The sequence below is a fragment of the Pseudonaja textilis genome, chromosome 2 (genome assembly GCF_049901715.1).
Source record: "Pseudonaja textilis isolate UNSWEBS1 chromosome 2, rPseTex1.2, whole genome shotgun sequence".
NCBI lineage: Eukaryota > Metazoa > Chordata > Lepidosauria > Squamata > Elapidae > Pseudonaja > Pseudonaja textilis.
The window spans coordinates 23,547,141-23,563,773 of record NC_141991.1 but is presented as its reverse complement, the minus strand read 5'-3'; the positions used below and the strand labels follow the sequence as shown (position 1 = coordinate 23,563,773).

General features: G+C 40.3%; 1 protein-coding gene across 1 annotated transcript in view; it reads left to right on the top strand.

Moving 5' to 3' along the window:
- Positions 1–4,510: 4,510 nt before the first annotated feature.
- Positions 4,511–16,633, top strand: part of FAM107A (family with sequence similarity 107 member A) — a 78,044-nt gene continuing 65,921 nt past the window's right edge. Inside the window, exon 1 of the mRNA XM_087923559.1 lies at positions 4,511–4,771. Coding sequence (XP_087779685.1) covers positions 4,748–4,771 — 24 coding nt within the window. The 5' untranslated portion in view covers positions 4,511–4,747. The remainder of the gene's footprint in view (positions 4,772–16,633) is intronic.

The following is a 16,633-nucleotide window of genomic DNA, read 5'->3' as shown; positions in this document are numbered from 1 at the left end:
ATATTTTGAATTCCTTGCATAATCATCTGCAGAGTCACTTTTTCTTGTTCTTTTTCTTGCTTTAACATTGTCTGTATTGAACATTGTCCTCCAAATGGTGGAGAGGAAGAAGTAGAAGTTGAAGAACCAGGAGCTGTAAATTTCCTACTCATTTTAAGCAATTCAAATCTTCAGGTTCTTCTAAACATTAATCTAATTGTGAAATGACCAATTATAGTTCGAAATAAAAATAGTAGAAAAAAGAAGCCCAGTAATAATGATAAAAAGAAAAAGAAAAAAAAGGGGAGGACAAAATTTCTTCAAGTTCTTGTATACCTTAATCCAATCAATAGTAGGATAAAGAAAAAGAGCTTAAAAAGAAAAAGAAAAAAAAGAAAAGGGAAAAATTCTTCAGGTTCTTCAACACCCTAATCCAATTGAAAGGTCTCAAATAGAAAAGAGTGCATGAGAATAAACCAGAAAGGTAGATGAAAAAATAAAAATACCAGGAAAAGGGCGGGGGGGGGGGAGGCTTTTAAGGCTTTCCCTTTAAAATAAAAAGCAAACATAGAGATTGGACTTCCAAAGAAAAAAAGAAAAACAAAGACAAGCTCCAACAAAACCAAAAACCCATACAGTTATTACAAGAAAAAAAGATAAAATGAAATACAATAAAGCTGGTGAGGAGGGATAGCACAACTTAGAAAAAGTAAAAAGGGCACATTACACTTTGTTTAATTATCCAAGCCTCTTATTATAGCTCTCTTCTCCAAAATCTTATCACCTTTTTTTCCCTCTAGGTTTCAACACCAGACTCCAGCTGTTGATAGAAACCCAGAAGAGCACCTGCAATAATACTCTCCCATGCTCTTCCCTCTATCTTATCAAATAGCAAGGTCCTTGAAAAAGAGTCTCAGTTCTTTCTTTCTCAGCTTTGTCTGGTCACAGGGAAATAGAATATTTTCAAGCCTCTAGTTGGCAGTGTTACAAAGTTTCTTTGCTCTCACTTTCCTCCTCCTTTTCCGAGCAAGATATAATAAGAATTAATTAAAAAAGAAAGAAAAAGATATTTTTTAAAAAAGAAATAACTAAAGGGAGCCTCTAGCCTAAAATATTACTAAATCAAAAAGGAGAAATAAAAAAAATAGATGTAAACAAAAAAACCAGTCCAGTTTCAAAATACAAGATCGTATATAGAAAATCCAGCAATGAGAGAAAAAAAAAACATTACTTTGACATTCCTGTTTAAAATCGCCGCTTAATCACTTCTGTCAAAACTTTTACAGATTCTTTCTTTTCCTTAGGGTGTCCTTTCAGATCTTAGAATTAAAAAAAGTTCTCACCAAACCGGCACACTCTCTCTTTCTGCTCTCTTCCATTTCGGAGCTGTCCCAACTTCAGCAGCTTTAATGGATGCCTCTTTGCCGCTGGCAAGAAGAGCTTCTCCTGGATCTACCAGGGACTTTGCAGTATCCCTGGGATTGAGAGGATGCGCTCTTCACTTTCACTGTCTCTTCAAGATGGTTTAGATCCGATAGGACCGTCCAGGAGCAAAGATATCAGCAGCGATCTCAGACCTCCAAGATCACATGCCATATCGTCGCGACGCCAGCTCCGCCCTCCAGGTTTTTGTTATACCAATCCTGAAGAGGCAATCTGACAATTTCCAGTAAGGAATAAAAATTGTCACATAGTACTTTCTAGCAGTCAATATATGGAAAGGGCAGAGGGAATAGCCTTGAAGGACAGGTAGAAGAGTCTCTACCAAGGCAATGGTTAGATAAGAGGGATTTGAGCCATGGCCAAGAAAGCATATTGAAAAAACGTCTCATACAAGGATGTCCCTATTTCGCATGAAGATAAAAAGAAGGGAAGAAACATATTCAGAATTTTAAGAGTCTTACTATAGCTGTTACAGTGAAAGTAATCCCGACCTACAGAATGTGGCACTGGGTTCTTAATCTGGTCTAGCTTTTAGGGTTGACAATACAATAGGAAAACAAGAATATCAGTAGAAATTGATAGATACTGGGAACCAGGGAAAGGGGAAACCTAGATCTATGCACAGATGAACCAAAGAGGCACTTAACTTGCTCAACTGCTCCTCTAGATCCACCGATTGAAGACACAAATTATTTGCAGTTACGCTAAGGCTCGGTGCAATTGATTCAAAGTCCTCCACCCTTCCAAATCTGCTGAAAATATAAAGATGCCCAGGAGATACCAGATGTAGCTACTCAGTACCATACTAATTGGTTCCTGGTACATCCCAAAGGTGCTTTTTCAGGAGGCAACTGGCCTTTCATGTTTTTTCCTTTCAAAGACATTTCACTTCTTCAGCTCTGATAGGATGGTGGGGAATGGAAGGATTTATATTCCTTGCAGACAGCTAGTCATTTGCATCCTTTTAGAGGGTTGTTGAAGCACTTGGAGCTTTATCTGTGTCCTCAGGGTCACAGGGCTGAGACTGGGAATCTTTACAGACTTCCTGGTGGGTGTTTCCATGAAGTCAAGGCCTTTTCTTAGAAGAGTATTTCAGATAGTCTCCAGGTAAAGGGACTTCTTGCCAGATGGTTGTCTTCTAAAAGGATTAAAGAGCTGACATCGATCTATTTTCTCGCCTTAAATATTATTTCATGTTCTCAAAACTGCTATAAAACTAGCATTGCATTCTTTGGCAAATCTAGCCTTTCCACATTCTTGTTCCTATGTTGAGTCCTTCCAGAAATCCAACATTTTGAAAGTATATCCAGTGCCTTGGATGCTGAAAAGTGTCGGAGATTTGTAAAGTTGTTGGAATAAAACAACAAATGTGACCTTGTTCTGCAGTGACCAATTGGCCATTGGTGGTAAATGACAGTTTTGGGAAGGATTGCTGCCATGGTTCCAAGCACTGCCTATAAGCATCTTCTTCTGTCAATCTATCCATTTACAGTTTGTCAGATCGATAGGGTTTGATGCCAGGGAGGGACAATAATGAATTGATCCAATAGTGGAATTCAAAAAATTTTTACTACCAGTTCTACGGGCGTTGCTTGGTGGGCATGGCAGGGGAAGGATACTGTAAAATCTCCAGTCAGAGGTGGTATTTGCCGGTTCTCCAAACTATTCAAAATTTCCACTACCGGTTCTCCAGAACTGGTCAGCACCTGCTGAAGACCACCTCTGAATTGATCAAATGATGTGGAGGTGGAAAGAGCCCTCTTTTCTTCCCTCTTTAATTTGAGCTATGGTTGTAATAATGGCTGTGATTGTTCCCAAAGGTGCTTTTTCGAATAAGCAACCGGACTTTCTAGTTTTTCTTTGAAGACGTTTCGCTTCTCATCCAAGAAGCTTCTTCAGAGTACAAGATGAAGAGTACAAGATTGAAACGTCTTCAAAGAAAAACCAGAAGTCCATTGTTTTTATCCATTACACTACAAAAATCATTATCACATATCCCAGACAGGTAGATGAAATTTTATAAACAGGAAGCAATAAGAGGAATGAGTTTGTATCAAACTACATGCAGCAGACCAGAGGTATGGTATTCAGCGGGTTCTGACCATTTCTGGAGAACCGGTAGTGGAAATTTTGAGTAGTTCAGAGAAATGGCAAGTACCACTTCTGGCCCCGCCCCCACCTCTTCCCTGCCTCCCGAGTCCCAGCTGATTGGCTGGGTCTTCTTTTGTGGCCCTGCACAGGAGAACGGAGCTGGAAAGCAGGCTAGTGGGGTGGGGAGGGAAGGGGATTTTGCCTTCCCCCAGGAGTGAGGAGAAAATGGAGATTTTGCAGTGTCCTTCCCCTGCCACGCTCACCAAGCCACACCACGCCCACCAAGCCACGCCCACAGAACCCATAGTAAAAAAAAAAAATTGAATCTCACCACTGCAGCAAAACCTTGCCCTGACCCTCCTTGTGGCTGTTTGCTTCACTGTGATGTTTTGCTACATTTCTATTGAGCAAGGCCACGTTTTGGGCCCTTCTTTGAAAAAGGCTGGGGCAGTTGGAGTTTGAAAGTCAGGAAGGAGCATACAGGATGCTTAGACAGCCAGAGTCCATCCAGATTCCCTCCTCCTCTTTCTTCTTAAAGCAGCTCTTGGGGCTTTGATTTCCTTGCTGTTGTTTTTTTTCCGCCCCAAGGCTGCACTGAAGTGAGGAGCAAATTGGGGGCAGAGGGAGGGGAGAGGAGGAGGAGGGAAGGGTGGCACAAATCCTTGGTCAAGAAAAAGGGCTCCCACTGCTGAGGCCCAGCTGTGTGGCACAGGTTGGGTTCTTCCTCTGATCAGCTCTGCTCCCAGCGACATCTTGCTGTGTCAAGTCTGATTAATCTAATCTTCAAGAGGCTTTCACACACACACACACACACACACACACACACACACAAAGAGAGCCATCCACAGCATGAAAGCTGCCTTTGTATGTAGCCCCGGGCAGCATGCAAACCAGTTGTTAGGTATATTCAAAAAATGAATTCTTTACATGCCAGGATCAGCAATCAAGGGGAAACTGCTTTGCTCGTCCCCTTGAACCTCTGGCTGCTATTTTCTGTCCCTTCTTACGCGATGAGTAAATGGGAGTGCAAGGAGCTGCATAACATCAGTCTCTGCAAGACCGAAAACCAGAGGCATCTCTCTGGGGAAAGCGCCCTGGACTTTTTGAACCTGGCAGAATAAGACGGCAGCTCCATATAGGGCTGGTGTTCTGGCTTTCTCACTCATCCACATGCAAGAAAACCCTGGAGGGAAATTCAAACTGCTGCAGGGGGAAGAAGTGAACTACTAAAGTCATGGGTGCAGCTCAAGGGAAAAAGGTAAAGATTTTCTGTTTTGCCTTTGGAGTTGGGTATGAAGACACCACGTAGCCAGCAAGGTGGGGGGGATTGGGGTTATTTCATTCACTGAAAAGGGTCAACTCATGATAGAACAAATATTTCTGTTTAATCAAAAGGGGAAGGAAACAGATCGTTGGGCTGGAAGGAAAGTTTCATAAAACAATGAAGGGGACACAGTAAGAATTACTGGAGTATTGGACATCATTGGGGATCCATTTTGAAAAGCTCCTTAGAGATATTCCTAATGAATGCCTGCTAAGAAAATTACTTTGCTCCCAATAAGATACCCAACTAACATAGTAATATGCGCTTTAATGAACTGGAAGCCTGTAAGATTTTTATCTTATTCTCTATGGATAAATATGGGAGGAAATGGGAGAATCTGGGGAAGCGAATATTATCCACTAAACTTAAGCTTCCCTAACATATCCCAGTATGATTCTGAAAATTAATTTTAATACATTTACACTGGCAATTCATAATTATACTGTACAAGAAGGGGAAAGGGAGGAGTAGAAAGAGGAAGGTGAACTCAAGTGCACCTCCTAAGAGTACTTCAGTGGGCTGTTCTAGGAGAGGAAAAAGTCAAGTGGCACTTAGTCCCACTTCTCCCTCCATTGGAATCTGGTCAAGTGGCTGCTGATGGAAAGAGTCCTTGGAAGGGAGGAGTTGCCAGCTGCTTTTTTCCAACCCAATCTGTGATTCTACCCAATCTGAAGCTTCAAATATCATATTAATTGGGCCACATCTCCACTTCTCAAAATTGGAAGGAGTTGCAGGAGGAAGCTCTAATTGGTTTTCTTTGAAAGAGAAATCACTCAAACCATCACATTCGCCTTATTCGGTATTCTGATTATCACAAAGGGGTCATTTCATTCAATAAACCCTGAACATTCCCACACCTCTATGAATTCTTCCCTCTTCCCTATTTTCATTTTAGCTTTCTTCTTGATTGGCCTGCCCGTCCTCTCATCCTTGGCTCTTCTAACATCACAAGGTTGAAATTGAGAGAGCGAGACAGTATTTCCCAGATGAACTACTCTAAAATTGAAATAACCACCTGCCTTGTCCTAGGAATTGTAGGGTTGGGTTGAGTGGAAGGCTTGACCTGAGCACCAAGGTGTTCTGATATGAAGCTGTGGCAAAGACATGTTCCATATTTTATAATGCAGTATAGGACAGTGGTTTCAACCCCTAAAAGATAGGAAAGGGTTGCAACATTTAATGAAACATACCTTGCAGTCCCCAAAAAATCAAATTATTCCTCATTATCCTGAGAATTGACATTTGGAAATGGCCTTCAAACTGTCCCTATAGTCCAGACTGATGCATTCTGACCTGCAACAATCCTCCAGATTCTAAAGCAGATAGTTTCCCACCAGGCTTTTAAAATTAAAAGTACAAGAGTTTGAATCAATACAAAGAAAAAGTTCTGGGATTAAGGTATGGCCTCTTCCCTCCTATTTGGATGTTAAAATGCCTTCTTGCTCCCCAACAATCCTGCCAAGGGTACTAGGGCACCTTGGAGACACAGTAAGTGAGGTGAATTTTATTTCACAAAATCTTATACCTTGCTTATGTGATTCATGGAAGCCTCTGCTGTTTTCCAGCAAGAGCTGTTCTCTCTCTCTTATGGATAACAAAGCAAGTTTCCTAAAAACTATTCCAGTTCTGATTTCTCCTTTAAATTTTTCCCTTTTGCCCTTTCCCTTCATCCAGTCCCCCTCTCTCCTATCTGAGGGAGAGAGTTATTTTAAACCAAAGCCTATTAGTTTGGCCAGGTTGCCTCCTAATCTAATCTAATCCATTGTCTGGTGTCTTCCTTCTTGTTTACAATTCTTGACTGTCAAAGGCCTAAGGCATCAAAAGCCCAGAATTGGTTCAACCTCTGTGGTGCATCCCAAAAAGCATAGGTGGACAACCTTTTAGCAAGGATCACATTTTACTTCAAGGGAGAGAAAAGTGCAACATTGCTTGTGATGATGTGGGCAGGGCCACAGAGCTGGAATATTCTTTGTGGGATGCTGACCTTTTTGCCTTCATTCGTAATGTTTCTTTATTAACTATATAAAGCCACAAAAGCTGTTTTAGATTGTACAGGATGTCTGCTATATTTCCAACCTTGAAATGGAAGAAAATTATACCCTACCTTTTGGGGCAACTAAGGTATTTGAGAGACCCTGATAAATGCCCAGGAATAAAGTGTTCTAAGTGGGTATTTATATGAAAGTGCAGAAAATTGAATCCATTTTTTTGCAGTTGGCACTGCAATTTATAATGAGGCTCTAAAAAGGATGCCTCTACTAAAAATATATTTAACATCATATACATTTGTTTAAAGTAGTGTGAAGGAATAAAAATAGATCTCTTAAAATAAAAGTCAGACTCAGAGTTAAATTCATTTTAATCACATTTATCTTACTCTAAGTACTCAAACAAGTTCTAGCTCATTTGTCTAGATATGCTTTTATTTGTGTTAGAGTAGAGTTTTATCCTGAGCTCGGTGTACCTTATTACAAAAGGGATCAAATGCCAAAATATTGACCTGGAATGACATGATCCTATATTATTTGAAGGTCAAAATATTACTATGAATTGGGACTGGAAACAGATTGATAATCAGTGCAAATGTAATAAATTAGAGTAACTTGCATTGTACAAAAATATCAGGGAATTAATTGACTGCTACTTTTGGACGGATTATTTGTAGGCCTTTTAAAATTGGAGTAATTCTTCAAAGGCAAACTTAGGATAGAATAGAATAGAATAGAATAGAATAGAATAGAATAGAATAGAATAGAATAGAATAGAATAGAATATTCTTTATTGGCCAAGTGTGATTGGACACAGAAGGAATTTGTCTCTGGTACATAAGATCTCAGAGTACATACAGACAGCAAAGTAATATAATCAGAAGATACCAGTAAAAGAAGGTAAGAGGAAAGATTAGAAGGATGGTAGTAATACAACACTACTAATGGGTACATATCCTTAGACATAAGACAATGCTGTGGAAATTAGGTGTTCAGCAGAGTGTTGGCATGAGGGAAAAAACTATCTCTGTATCTAGTTATTTTGGCATATATAAAGCACATGATTCTATCTGTTCTCATGCCCTCTGGTGAGCACCAACCTTTAAAGCCTCATATTAATATTCCATCTGCTTCTGATTCTTGATCTAATTCTGGGAAGGTCATATCCAATAGGGATATATGGCCTTGTCTACATTTGGTAAGAAATCTAAAATATTTGTCCCTCAAGCATCAAACTGCCACCTGTAGAATTTAAGAAACAATCTAACTCCAAATCGCACAAAAATGTTAACACTCCTACATGAGATCAGGTTTTAGCAATCTCATGCAAGACCTTCAGGTCTCATTTGAGATCATGCTGGATCTCAGGGAGGAGACTGACAGAATCTCATGAGATTTTGCTTACATGTCTGAAAAAGGTTGCCCAGAATTCCTGGGGATGAATCAAACTATTTCTAGTTTTTCAGTCGTACCTTTTCCATTGCAATTTCCTCTGAGATATTTATTCCATATTCTTTTTGCTTCTTCTTGATGTACTGTATCCTTTTATCAAGGGAGCTTGGAGAAAAAGATAGAGGGGCAGAATTAATGCAAGCAAGCAGAACACAACATATGATGCCAGCGGAACAGAGGAAAGATTTATAAGGAAAGGCCTCTTTCCATTCCAAGGAGCGGGTTAACGGTAATGTCCAATGTTCCCAGGGGCGAGCATATTAGGCAGGCCACTTAAGACACTTCAGCCATATATTTTCTGCCAGAGAAATGGGAAAGATGCCCTAATTAAAAACTAGACTCCTCCATTCCTCTTGCTTTTATCTATTCCTCTTCTTCAAGGCAAAGGTTGACCCTGAAAATAATGTCTCCCCCCCCACCCCCCCATAACTGAGATGGCAAGGTAGGTTCATTCATTATTAATTTCCAGCTAGGGTAGAAGAGTTTGGCTCTCCCTGGTTGAGCATTTAACACAATGCAAATATTATTTCCGTGGCCTAGCAACAGGTAAGGCCAGCAGCAGCAGCTGGGCAACCTGGCAGATGCCCAGACTTATTAGGCTGTGAAGAGGCCTGTTCCAGCAGCCACTGCCAGCCAAGGGGAACCCAGAGAGGGCTACGTTTTGTCCTTTTCTTTGGGTTTTTAATTGCAGGAGGAGAAAAGCATTCATTGCTGGCTTCTTGAAGCATAAGGGCTTTGGATAGCCCTGAATGCAGGATGCTGGCAAGAAAAATATTGGATGCTGGCAAGCAAAACCAGGGGCAGCAAGATACTAAGCCCTACTAGTGACAATAGCCTTTCTGTTCTGTATTTGTATTTGCATTCTTGTAACCCTGTGTTCTGATTGGCTAAAACGCACAGCATTCGGATTGGTCGAGTGTGCAGCACTGATTGGCCGTTATGAAGCAACCGCGATTGGCCGAGCCGATCGCGGGTGATTCGAACGGCTGTCATTGGCTGCAGCACCCTGTGCGAGTTCAGTATAAGCAGCCACTGCTCCAAGCCAGCAAGCAGATCTAACTTGAAATAAAAAGAGCTTTTAAAAAGTCACTGCTTCGCGTCTCTTCTTGGGACCGATCGACCGACTTAACACTTTCAATATGGGGCTACAGAAGAGACCAAGTGTGCCCAAATCAGTACTGTGAACAAAGGAATGAGATGGAGAAACTGAGAAGCTCTATCCAAGCAACCTATATGGCCTCATCATTAGAAATAAGGAAGGTGGGTGGGGATCATTCTTCTTGCTTCACCATCTCTATCATTTGATGGAGGTTGGATAGTTCTACAGGTGTAAGAGTTAGAATCCACTCCCTCCAGGATATGGGGAAACTACACGTACAATGGAGGCTCATCCACATGGCTGTGTCAATGGACCTTCTTCCCATCCTTAACAGTTGGGAGGAAAATAAGTCAACATGTTGATCCCACAACTACTTCATACTAGCAAGAAGAGTAGGCAATGCTGCAATTCCATGTTGTCCCTTTTCCTTCAACCCCAAAATCACATACTTAAGGTTAAAAATAACAACCACCAGCCCACCTTCTAAATGACAGAGGGATTCCAGGTACTTTTTACATCTTCCTCTCATGGTCCTCTTGTACTCCATCAGCCAGCCACTTGAAATAGTACTATTATTATTATTATTTATTCTCCTTCTCTTTCTCCTTCTCCTTCTTCTCCTCCTCCTCTTTCTCCTCCTCCTCTTTCTTCTTCTCCTTCTCATTTTCTCTTCCTCCTCATTTCCTCTCTCTCTCCATGAAAGGGTCTATAGGTCAGTGCTGATTGATTGATGAATTGATTGTTTGTCACATGGTTTCTGTCTTCTGGAAAGATAGAAGATGAAAGTCAATATTGACATGGTAAAAATATGTATTTTTCACAGCTATTGCACCAAAGAATATTTCTGGTTTATAATCTATATGTTGGTGTTTTCTAACCCCACCCACAAGAAAGCCCCATTGAAGATCTGTCAATCTATTTAAATCTGAAATATCATGATCTGCCAAGAGATCAAAAGACATACTTCCTGGTATGTCTCAAAAGCATCATACCTCAAAAAGGCAGTGTAAAGAATCACAGAAGTTACCTGGGAGAAACTGTGGAGAACATGTACATTTGCTTTAAGCCCAAGAAAAAGAAATGACTGGGAAAAAACTCAGTCTCATGCTGCCATAACTCCCTTGGATACAAAACGGAAAGGAAAACCCCACTGGGCTTTCAAGATTCTGTTGTTGTAGCTTATATTGATAAATACAGTTGCAGTCAAACTGACTCCATAGTCAGTTTCCTGGTTTGGCCCACCTCCAATAGCTGACGGTTTGATTTAGTATTAATATAAAACTATTAGTTGGGGTACTGATGTGTTGATCACCCGCCAATTATTTTATCTCTGTCCGAATCAAAATAAAGTGGAAATTCTGTCATACAGTAGGGCTCAGTGTCTTCGAACAAGTCCTCTCCAGGTTTGTCATCCCAGATTATTTGGATGGCAAGCTTGGCGTACTGAGAAAAATGAAAGTCTTGCTTCCACACTGGAACTAGTACAGCCAATTCTGGGTGGTCTCAGCAATGTTTCGAAGTCAAGATGGAGATGTTGTCATGAGGTTGTAGCCTTCAGAAACCGGTAGTGGGGCATCTTCTTGCTGTGGCGAGCATGACACAAATATGAGCCTTAGGCTGGCTAATAATGTACTTAAATTGAGGAAGAAAATGCCCCAATTAGTATAAACTGTGGATTGCTCTCAGCCCTATGTGAGATCAGAAACCAGATCAGGAAACTGAGTTCAAAAGAAGAGTAGATCTATCTTCATTGAAATAGGCTATCGTAGTAGAATCCAGTTATTCCACCTGTGTTTTCCTTTTCCTCCATCTTACTCCTGTCTTAGTCCTGTTTTTTTCTCATAAGTTCCACTTTTCCTGGAGGGCTTACTGAATAATTCTTCTGACCTGATTGTCCTCATGGTGTTTAGATTGCCTTCTACAAGGTCATCTACATGGCTCCCTACAATTGCCTTAAGGTTGCACATTACATTTATTACATACAGGAATATACGCTTAAAAATGAATGAAACAGAATTATATGACATATATGAATGTCATGTGGAAATTTGAAACCGGTGATGTGTTTTCTTTCTCCATTTGGTATCTGGGCAACTAGTTTGCTTGCTAGGTTTTTTTCCAAAATCTTGATTGGCGGGGAATATAATATGCTATTATACGAACCCTTATACTCTTTCTCTACTTTCTTTGCAAGGAGACATTACTAGATATTTCACTGGATAAACATTGCTTCGTAATGAAATAGTGGATCTAGGTTGTTTTTCTTTCCTGTCATTTACTGAAAGTCCAAATATGGTAGCTCTAGTCTATATTTTTAATCCTTTGATTTTGAAGTCAATGATCTAGTAAGTTAGAAATTCAGAATTATATTTTAACTCATTGTTTTTTATATTTAGAACTATAATTAACTATAATTTTACACTTAAAATTACATGTTAATTGATCAGATAAAAAGTATCAACTCATCGGACATCTTAAAATATCAAACTACATTTTGAATGGGATCACTCTCTGTATTTGTAGAGCCCAGAGGCACTGTCTCCCACCAAAATGACAGCAACTTTGTTTGCATCTCTGTTACCATATCACAACTGAAAGTTAGACGGAAGTTAAAGGATACTATACTTTGCTATTGAGGAAATTATTTTTCTCTATTCTCTTTTAATTTTAGATTTGGGGTGTATAAGCTTCAAAGAGAGGATAATAAGTTCCCCACTCAAATATCTATGGAGATTCTCATCCAGGTCACAGTTGTCCCAAAGGTGCTTTTATAAAAGGCAACTGGATTTCCTGGTTTTTCTTTGAAGATGTTTCGCTTCTCATCCAAGAAGCTTCTTCAGCTCTGACTGGGTGGTGAGGAATGGAAGGAAGGATATCGACCATCCAGTCAGAACTGAAGAAGCTTCTTAAAGGAGAAGAGAAATGTCTTCAAAGAAACAAACAGGAAGTCCAGTTGCTTCTTGAAAAAGAACTCCACTCAAATACTTGACCCCCTAGTTTCTAGGACAAGCAGCAGAAAGGATAAGAATAAAATGTTTAGGATTTCTCAGAAAGAAGCTCCTCCCTTCCTACAATAGGTTTATGTGGCTGCTTACAATTCAGTAAAAAAATAAATTAAAAAAATGCTTTCCCACAGAAATTCTGCTAAACTTTTGCATTAATTGAATGGGGAAGAAGTCTTGGAGCAGTCACAATATGTAACTGTACATTTAATTCTATTTTATCTTGCTTTTCCCCTTGAAATGCACTCAAGGCTAGATTGAAATATGCACACCAACACACAATGCATTGATTCGATAGATCAGTCAGAAGTACAAGACCTTGCTAGAAGGTCAGTGAAATTCCAAGCAGGAAAAGCTAAAAAGAGCCAAGTCTTCACCTTACACCTGACAACTGGAAATGTTGGTAGCTATGGATGCCACAGAATCGGAGTAACCATAAGAAAGGCCTGGTTCCTTGTAAATACAAGTTGATTCTTAGAGAAGAGGAAGACTCAGAAGGAAGCCTTTCTGGCCGTTCTTATAGACTTGACCAAAAAGAAATAAAATCCCGAGCACAGAATGAGCTTGAATTTGAGATCTTTAGCATGCCAAACATGTTTTACTACTAAGCAACAGGCTTTTCCTCAAGTACTTCTCCTCATTGTTCCTATTAGGAGGGAGCTCTTGTACATTCTGAAATTGTACCTTTCATATGCAAAGAAGTCCTTCCATTCTGAAGAACACATCTCAGATTTGGTTTCTTAAACTTCCATCAGACCACCCTCTCTCCATTCTTCCAGCAGTTCCCCATTTCTGTGGAACAGCTTTTCAGTGGTCATGAGGATTAGTGAGGAGGGGGGGAGAAAAAAAGCCAAAAAAAAGTTGGTTTATCCACATTCAACCTGTTATCCAACCCAGAGAGCATCAGTTATGTTTAACAATTTACTTAGAATTATATAATGTTACTGTAACACTGGTGGCATCTCTTGGACGGCTAATGAATGATTGACAAGTAAGAAATAAATGCATAAAACCTCACTGCTATGTTTTCAATGTCACCTTGACATTGACGGCTACAAACAAAAGGCACTTTAGCTTAAACGACTTCCTTGTTTGCTAAGTGCTTAAACGACTTCTCTGTTTGCTAAAATATAACATGAAAACAAAATGATAGTCTTCCTAACTCAAGTCCTGTGAATTCATTCACATTTACTATTTCCAATGGGGAATGTGCACTGGCACTAGCAATTTTAGTAGGCATTTGGCAATTCCAGTGGCAACAAGGGTAGGAGCAAAAGCTTCAGACTTTCTTTCATTTTTGAGTAGCAAGTATAGGAAATCAGAAGAGTAGAGTAGAATGTAGAGTAGAGTAGAGTAGAGTAGAGTAGAGTAGAGTAGAGTAGAGTAGAATAGAATAGAATAGAATAGAATAGAATAGAATAGAATAGAATAGAATAGAATAGAATAGAATAGAATAGAATAGAATAGAATAGTTCTTTACTGAACAAATGTGATTGGTCACACAAGGAATTTGTCTGCAGTGCATAAGCTCTCAGTGTACAGGCAAGCAGCAAATTAATATAATCATAAGATACCAATAGGAGAAGGTGGTACAAAAGATGAGAAGGATAGTAACACAGCCATACTACATGGATAAATATCTTCAGAGATAAGACAGTACTGTCTTAAATCAGGAGAATGGTACAGACAAAACAGCAACACTCCCTTGTTCCATTATATGATCCCAATCCATCCCACTTCTTGTGCTAGCTCGGGGATGTCAAATTCAAGGCCCACGGGCCGGATCTGTCCCATGGGGTGCTTAAATTTGGCCCAGAGGTCTAGCCTGGAAATAGCAAAGGATCAGCCCATGGTGTGTGCGCCTCTGGCAGCCAAAACAGGGTGCTGTGTGAGCCCCCCCCCCCGTGCCCCATTTTGGTTGGCAGGGTGCTGCAGGAGGCGTTCATCCCATCTACCCGCCCCCTCCAGCTGGTCTGCTGAGAACTACAATGCTGATCTGCCCCTTGAAGAAATCCAGTTTGACACCTTTGTGCTAGCTAGCAATAGCATTAGCAGTAGTAATTAGATTTACAGTATGTATTGCCCCATAGTGCTTTACAGTACTCTCTGGGCAGTTTACAATGTAAGCATTATTTACATATTGCCCCCAACAATCTGGGTCCTCATTTTACTGACCTTGGAAGGATGGGAGGCTGAGTCACCCTTCAGCCCCATCAGGATCTAACTTCAGTATTTGCTTGCAATACTACGTTCCTTCTACACATCAAGGAAATTGTGAGGTTGCAAGGGCAAGCTTTGCCTTAACCATATTTCTTCCACTGTTCCTGGGTTTGAAAGATAGAAAAGTCCAGCTGTGAACAGGGTAAGGCAGCTTGTCATCCTTCTGAAGGTTGAGGCTTTCGTTGCTATCAGCCTTGGCCAGTGTGATCAAAGATAAGAGAGTTTGTCCTTTGCCAGATGTCAGTATAGTAATCAAGTACTTGGGCAATTGGTTCCTTTGGATGCAGAGACAATAATAAGCATACCATTAAATAAATGGATTTTAAGCTGTACTATTAGCTCAAGCAAACGGAGTTAAAGCCAAAGGTGGTATTCAGCCCGTTCTGAATGGAGTGGAAATTTTGGAGTGGAAATTTTGAGTAGTTCAGAAAACTGGCAAATACCACCTCTAATTGGCCCCAACCTCCATCTATTCTCTGCCTCCTGAGTCCCAGCTGATTGGCTGGGCCTTCTTTTGTTGCCCTGCACAGGAGAACGGAGCTAGAAAGCCGGTTAGTGGGGTGGGGAGGGAATGGGGATTTTAAAGTATCCTTCCCCTGCCACGCCCACCAAGCCATGTCCACCAAGTCACACCATGCCCATCAAGCCACACCCACAGAACCGGTAGTAAAAAAAAAAATGAATACCACCACTGGTTAAAGAATAACATTAAAAACCATACATACCAAGCAAGATGTCACCCAAATCTCTTATAAGCTGCCAGGAATTCCTTAATAACAACAACAGAGATACCCCATGGGTGGCCAGTACCTAATGCTAGATTTTGGCCACAGTACCTAATGCAAGATTTTGTGCAGAAACTCCCCCACTAATAACAACAATCCCACAATTTGTATCAAAACCTCTCACCATAACTTCATGATCCTGGTATGGTCAGGAGATTGCAATATCTGACCTTGAAAGGTTGGCATATGATTCTGGGCTGGGAATTAAAAGTCTGAGACCTCACAGTGGGAAAAAAAACAACTTTGAAACTACATTAAGATTCCTTCCCCTTCTCCTTTGTTCAGCAAGCAAAGTGAAAAACAAGCAAGGTAGCTCAGACTGAGCTCTAAACTTCTAGACTTTTCTTAATATGGAGGAAAAATCAAAATCTGTCACTAGCTCCTCACAATAGCAATGGTCCTCCTCATTGCCACTACGTATGGGAGTTGTGGTTCAAAACTTCTGAAAGACACCAAATTGCCTACTCATGCATGTTAGACACATCTTCTACATCAAGGGTTCTTAATCTGTTGTCCGTGGATCCCTGCTGGACCTTGATGTTGCCGCAGGAGGTCCATGAAGACTTGAAGGAATGTTATGATTTAAATCTTGAGTTAATTCTTGGGGCTCCTTGGCCACAAAGGTTATTTAAGAGGGTCTGTTGTGAACCACTGGTCTACATTCTTTCAGGTGGTAGAAGAGGGTCTTATCCTTGAATAGGTAGATTTGCCCTGGATCATTCTATTTCAAACTTCAATAGGGAACTCACAGGAGTAAATGTGAATAAAAAGAGATGGGGGAAAACTCACACTGCCAACTCAAAGGGAGAAATGTTCTGTGTTAATCTTACTCCTACCATGCTACAATTTTCTAAGTTGATACTTACTGGCATGTTTATGGGAGTCTTGAGCCAAATTCAGCAGCTTACTAAGAGAATATTCCACTTTTTTTCCCAATGGAATGCGTTAATCTGGCAGCTTTCCAGAAATGATAATTTTAGGACAGGAAAGTGGTTTATATATAATCCCAGAGTGATGCTCATTCTCATGTGTGCATGCATATATAAAAATAGCCAGAAGCACACACATTCATTGAGTCCTTAAAATAAGATCAAAGACCATATTATAATACACAATCATTTTTAGAAATTGTCAGAACGCCACAGGAATGCCAATTCTTCATGCAATTAATTTTATTCAAGTTTTGCCAAACCAGTATGCGTATGGTTTGCATTCTTCATTGCTCATTTTTTACACCATGGAAACAGAAG